Source organism: Panicum virgatum, chromosome 8N (genome assembly GCF_016808335.1).
Source record: "Panicum virgatum strain AP13 chromosome 8N, P.virgatum_v5, whole genome shotgun sequence".
Classification (NCBI taxonomy): domain Eukaryota; kingdom Viridiplantae; phylum Streptophyta; class Magnoliopsida; order Poales; family Poaceae; genus Panicum; species Panicum virgatum.
In genome coordinates this window covers 126,968-133,952 of record NC_053152.1, presented here as the reverse complement: position 1 = coordinate 133,952, position 6,985 = coordinate 126,968, and the positions used below count along the sequence as shown (strand labels likewise).

At 51.8% G+C, this 6,985-nt stretch overlaps 1 protein-coding gene across 1 annotated transcript; it reads left to right on the top strand.

Moving 5' to 3' along the window:
• Positions 1-2,356: 2,356 nt before the first annotated feature.
• On the top strand, positions 2,357-5,378 carry LOC120686827. The gene has a single exon (XM_039969031.1). It carries the CDS (start codon positions 2,711-2,713, stop codon positions 5,177-5,179), a length of 2,469 nt encoding a protein of 822 aa, XP_039824965.1. The 5' UTR covers positions 2,357-2,710; the 3' UTR covers positions 5,180-5,378.
• The last annotated feature ends 1,607 nt before the right edge of the window (positions 5,379-6,985 follow it).

The following is a 6,985-nucleotide window of genomic DNA, read 5'->3' as shown; positions in this document are numbered from 1 at the left end:
GGATATAAGAATCCACCAGGTTATCACCGAGAACACTAATGATCAAGCCTCGAAAGAGGATATCAGCCTCATCGAACGCACTCCCTTCCTCTGGAGAGAATTGTTCAGGCTTACCCTCTTTCACATGGATCACTCTCGATAGTGTTAACCACAGTATAAGCCGCTCTTGCCAACGTTTGTAATTTGAACCATCAAAAGGTGATGGTTTGATTGATGCAGCAAAGCTAGATACCGAAAGCCTATTAACATAATCAGGTTTTTGGATTGTTAGAAATCTAGGCAATTTTCGGTATATTTTAATTCCAAAATTAAATGTATAAACTAGCAATATTTCTATGACTTTAAGGAGTAAAATAAAACATGTGAACATGTTTATACTTATCACACATATAAGCATAAACAATATAAATAACCAAAGTTTCAGGGAGTACCCTAAAGCGGGGCCGTTGCCGGAGGCATTGGCTGCGCTGTTACCAACTGGAGTAGACATCTACTCGGTTGGCCTCAGTCGAAGTAGTCGAACTAAATCGGTGCAGGAAGAAGTTCGCAGTGCAGTCCCACGAACGGTCACCAAGATGTAGTCGACGTAGTCGTTCGGCCACCAGAATGTAGTCGACGTAGTCGTTCGGCTCGTCCACTAGGAAGTAGTCGTACAATCGGGCAAAGCCTTATTATTTTTGAGCAGTCACGCTAAAGCGTTACCCAAAAACCTGATTGCCCGCCTATCCCGTGCAGGATCTCAAGGCGAGAAGGTTTCGGAGGCCTGCTCACGCTAATTCTGTGCGCGCAGAAATTAGCGTTGGGGAACTCAGTTGTTGAAACTGGAGAGGGAGAAGAGAGGAGCCGAGTTGCCTCAGTGCTCTGGTGCAGGATGGATGAGGGGAATGGCACTCCTTATATAGTGACTCAGGTGCTCAGGATCGTTGAACCTGGACACCATCAGAGTCATTTAGTTGATGCGGTTATGACCATTAATTACAGATTTAATTGCACGTTTAATCGCACGATTAATTGCTGTCAACGGCAAAATAGCCATCACATCGCGCCGCACCGCCCCGTCCGGCCGCGCCTCGCCTCGCCTCGGCCACGGCCACGGCCCGGCGAGGCGAGCGAGCGCGCGCGCGCGTGTGGTTCACCGTCCTCCTCTTACCGGCTTCACTAGTGGTGTACAAGAAGTCCACCTTTTAAGTCGGTTGAGATCCTCCTCAATTCCCGGTACGGAATTAAACATTGATTCCCTAGCATTAATAGTGGGCTTTAAATTCTTTTAATGCTTTAGAATAAATGGGCCAAGCCCATTACTCCAACACATCGATCGTCCATCCAGCCATAATTAATCTGTCCCTCTTGCATCCAGAATAATATATGCTCATGATCGACATATATATGCATGGTGATATGCTCTCTTTGTTTAGTTTCCAAATCTAAATATAATAATTTATTCTTGAATATATACTTATTAGTGGCCGCGGGAGGACCCAAACTGAGTTGGACATGCATGCAGGTCGTCATAGCACAAAACCTGACCAACTGAATTAGGGTATCAATTCCTTTAGCTGAGCGAAGCAAATTAAACCAATGCAGCAGCATTAACCTTTGACCTAACCCTTGAGCTAGGCATGCATGTGTGCTGCAACTTTAACCTTTGACGCCCTCCTGCGGCCAGCCACATACTATAGCTAGCATGCAAGCTCTCCGTCCTGCTTTAACTAATTAGATTGCATGCTCATCGTATATCGATCGCCGCGTCCCAAATGCAATGCTAGACTTTATTTGGACTCACTTCATTCTTCGTTCTCTATACTAGCTAAGCTAGCTAGAGCAGCATCCACTACTACTACTGCTTATGCTGTTGACGTGGAAGGCATCATGCATCTATCAGTTCCATCAATTCACGTCTCTCTACCTCTCTCGGTCGCGTAACCTAATTTCTTAGCAAATTAAAATAAAAACCTAATTAACTACCGTTTCATATACATATATGCTCCACAATATAACCAGATTGAAGTTGGTCTGGACATCCGATCCAAAATAATAAATAAGGCATAGTAAGCAGCTTATTGAGAATCTGTTATATATATTCATTGATTCCTTGGGTCAATGTAAGGAAGATGATGACGTATTTGGTTGATCCAAAAGTAGTGGAGCAGGACGAATGGCCACTAAGGTACCAACAATTAAGCTCCAACTTTTTAGAGCTATATATATGTGGCCTATATATATATATGTATATATATATGTATATATATATATGTATATATATATATATATATATATATATATATATATATATATATATATATATATATATATATATATATATATGCAAGCACCCACATAAAAACCAAAAAGGCATGCAGAAAGATGCACCACCAAGTGCAATATACACTACGGAAACAGTGGGTTTGCCGTGTGCCAAAGCACACGGCAAAGACCCAAAAACACTCGAAAGCAAGCAAGGATCTACCACGAATTGCTAACGCACGACTGACGATTTATTAGATTTATTATATATGTTATATATACAAGCATCATTCTCATCGCTCTCTCTCTCTGACGTACTTCATTAATTAGCTAGTACTACCCAATTAAGTCACATCATATAATCATCTCACTCGCTATATATATAGGATAAGGTGGAGATCGAGGATTTGAGGTGTGCTTGGCCATCTTCACTCTCTTTCACTCTGCACGTACATTATTTAATTTGATGGGGCGGCGCTGGCGTTCGTCTCTGGCCTCGGGCCTCCGCGCCGCCCTGGCCTGCAGTATCGTCGGCCTTGCCTCCCTCTACGCCCCGCCCGCCCTCCGCCGCCACATCACCTTCCCGGCCTTCTCCTACGTCGTCACCGTCATCATCGTCACGGACGCCACCCTCGGCACGGCCCTGCGCGGCGCCGTCAGCGCGGTCCAGGCCACGCTCATGGGCGCCCTGCCCTCCGTGCTGGCGCTCTGGCTCGCGCACTGCGCCGGCGCTGCCGAGTCCGTGCTGGCCACGTCGGCCGGCGTCGCGCTCACCGCCTTCGCGGTGGCGCTGCCGGAGTCGGTGGGCCCGGTGGCCAAGCGGATCGCGCTGGGGCAGATCATCATCATCTACGTGGCCAGGTTCCAGCAGGGGGAGCGCCCCACCCGGTCTTTTGCTCTGATGCACCCGGCCGATGTGGTGGCGTGCACGGCGCTCGGGGTTGCGGCGGCGCTGCTGGCCGTGCTGCTGCCCGGCCCGAGGCTGGCCACGCGGGAGGCCAGGGACAAGACCAGGGCGTACAGGGTGCTTGCGGCGGAGAGGGTCAGGGTCATGGCTGACGCCGCCATCGGCGTCGTCGTTGGCGACGCAGCGGCAGCGTGCAGCCGGCAGCGGCGGTGGCAGATGGCGGCGCGCACGTCGGAGGCGAGCCGGCTGGCCTCGGCAAGCACCGCCCTCCTCCACCTTATAGACGCGATCAAGGAGGACGTGCGGTGGGAGCGAGGAGCAGCAGCAGCGGACGACGGCATGGTGGAGATGCCACTGACGGGAATGCAGATGGCGCTCGAGATGATGATGGACAACAAGTGCTGCAAGCTGCTAGACCATGATCACCATCATGCTGCCGACATCATCATGGAGATGAGGGACCAGACACGCCTCGCCCTCCTCACGCCCAGCAGCAAGCAGATCATTGATGGTGGTGGTTTTACTTTTATCCGGCGATCCAGCTCCAAGCCGCAGATCAGCAGCCTGTGCTTGCCGAGGACGACGATGTTCCAGCCACAGCAGCTGGCTCCTTGGCTGTTCCTCTTCTCCCTCTATCAGCTCAGAGACGGCTTGTTGGTCGCCAATAATGCCAATGCCGCCAGTGTCAACAAGAAGGTCGCGCCCGCAGCAACGGCGGCCCAAGAAGAAGAAGAAGAAGCAGCCACTGCAAGAGAAGCAGCTAATAATAATGACGACGATTGTTCTTGTTCGATGACGACTAAGGACAGCAAGCCCTGCCGGCGGCTCGTGGCGGCTGCCAAGTGCGGCTTTTCGCTGGGCCTCGCCGTCCTGCTGGGCCTGCTCTTCAGCAACGACCACGGTTTCTGGTCGGGCCTCATCGTCGCCACCACCATCACCACGGGCCGCGAGTCCACCTGGGCTGTGGCCGCAGCGCGGGCCCACGGCACCGCGCTGGGCTCCGTCTACGGCGCGCTGTGCTGCCTGCTCCTATCGCAGCAGCGCCTCCTGACCATGGACCTCCGCTTCCTGGCGCTGCTCCCCTGGATGGTGCTCGCCACCTTTCTCAAGCGCAGCCGCGCCTACGGCCCTGCCGGCGGCGTGGCGGCCGCGTTGTCGGGCATCATCATCATGGGGCGCCGCTACGACGAAACTGCCATGGCCTTCACGGTCGCCCGCCTCGTGGAGACCTTCATAGGCATCGCCTGCGCCGTCCTGGCTGACATCATCTTCCAGCCAGGGGCGAGGCCGTCGGTGCAGGCCAGGGAGCAGCTCACCCGCTGCATCGCCGCCGCGCTTGCAGCCACAGCCGCTGATGATCCATCGCCGCAATATTCACAGCAGCAGCTCAAGATCAGCCTGCAGCCGCAGCTGGCCCTGCTTAGGAGACATGCGGCGGAGGCCGGAAGCGAGCCCTCCTACCTGTGGCTGCTGCCGTTCCCGGCGGCCTGCTACGACAGGATCCAGGGCAGCCTCGGCAGGATGGCGCAGCTGCTGCGTCTCTACCACCAGGCACGCATGGCGGTCGGCGATGACGACGACGACATGATGTTCCAGCAGACCAGGCGCTTCAGCAGCCTCGTCTCCAGCTCCCTGAGACATTGCCTCCGCATGCTGCTGCAGGCGCCACCCGACAATGCTGCTATTATTATGTCGTCATCATCACTTGATCATCATCAGGATGAGGCCAGCAAGGACGACCTTGAGGCTGGGAATAAGCATGGCATCACCTGCTGCTGCTGCAAGGAGGACGACACACACACACCGGAGGAGGTGGTGGCCTCCTTCCTAGCACATGCACGAGAGGCAGCGGCCTCGTTGCTGGATGACAACGATGGTGATGAAGCCCACGCAGAGAAGTCGGGGGAGGACACGGGGCTGCTGGTGTGCAGCTGCCTGGCCTCCATGGGAGTCTGCATGGGAGAGATCATCAGGGAGGCCCAGCGGCTGGAGGCCAACATCATCGACCTCAACAACCTGCAACGTTAACAGCCTCATCATAATATAAATTTCTGCAGCTAGCCTGATTCACTACTATAGATATATATATGGTCATTGCAAACGGTTCATCACCGCCAGTTTGAACTAAACCGGCGGTGATATTCTACTCATCACAACCGTACCATATTCCGAACCGACGGTAATAGATTTTCAAACATTAAAGAGGTCTTACCTATTATTATCCTCACACTCCTCTTCCACTTCTGTACATATTTTAATAGGTCCCCCCTTCTGTGAGCAACCACGTGCTGCTCCCCATCCCCTCTCTTCCCCGCCTCTCCCACACTTCTCCTCTTTCATGCCGCACAAACTCCCTCCCCAATCCCCTGCCCCTCTCCTCGCTTCCCCGAAGCCCAGCTGCTCCCCTTCGCAGCCGCGCACATGGATGGTGAAGTACGTGGCGGCGCATCTACGGATCTACGGAGAGCGGTAGTGGCAGTGTGTGGGGATGAGCCGCGGCGGCGCACAGACACCTCCCCTTCTCCGCGGCACCAGAGTCCAGTGGCCACCCCGAGTCTGGTGGTGCACAAGCCATCCCCTTCCCTCCGCACCTCCCCTGCTGTGTGGCATCCGAGTCCAGCGGCCGCCTCATGTCCGTCAGCACACGAGCCCCTCCCCTCCCCGCGGCGGGCAGGGACGCGGCCGCGGTGGCGCGCATGGACGGGGCTACGGAGGCGCACGGGACTCTTCCCTGCCTGGCGACCCTCCCCTGATGCATGGCACATGGATACAACAGCGCGCAGAGGCTCGATCCTGGCATCGTCAGCCATGATAATATAGCCGAATAAAATCTAATAAATAAATTATCAACCATTAAGCCGATTTCAGCATCCTAATGTGCATGAGCAACTCATCGGCTATCTGAATTGAATCCATAAGATTGACAACAATAGAACATGAAGACTATTGGCTAGTAAGCCGATAGGAAACAGAGCACAGTTGATATCTTGATCCATTGTAAATTGAACCATAAACCAATAAAGGCTCAACTAACATTACCATCAGTATTTTCTAGATGAAACAACAGCGATGTGCCCGGAAGTTGCAATCTAGAAATACTGCCAGCCAGAGGTTATTCTACACTTCGCCAGCTAATAGATCTATTCATGGCGGAACTTGGTTTCAACGGCACTTGAGAAGTAGCCAAGATTAAGATGCAACAAGCTATTGAACAATCTATCGTCTATTTTATCAAGATGAAGCTAATTAAAGCAATATGAACAACAAGACGATAGATCAAAGATAAATCAATCGATGCGATCTTACTCGAGACTAGGATAATTGTGATTCTACCACATCTAGCAAGAGATAACGCTCACAAGATAGGGCAAAATCAATAATTGGTGAATACCGTTGATCCAGACAGAAGCGAATGTGCCATCGGCCGAAGATCCAAGGAACTCGATAACTGGTGGATAAGAACTAGATTCAACAACAGCAATGCGCTCGAAAGTTGAGACCTAGGATATCCGGTAGACGAAGACTGCGGCGAACTGGAGATCAAGGCGATGCAGCCCAGCTTGCTGAAGAACTCATCAAAAATCTACATTACTCCTACTCCTAGGGCAGAAAAGTAAAGCTATTTGAGAAAGAAAATTGTTTTGTGTTGATCGATGTGATAAACCTTTTATGGAGTCTGGGGAAACGTATTTAACCCTGAACTAACTTGCCTGACAAGCAAAATTTAAATGAAAAAGAAATATTAAAATACACGGACTCCAATTTTTCTTTCGTGGAATCCTTGCTAATTAAGCTTCCTTCCGATCCATCCGCGAACAGGCAAATCTACATGCG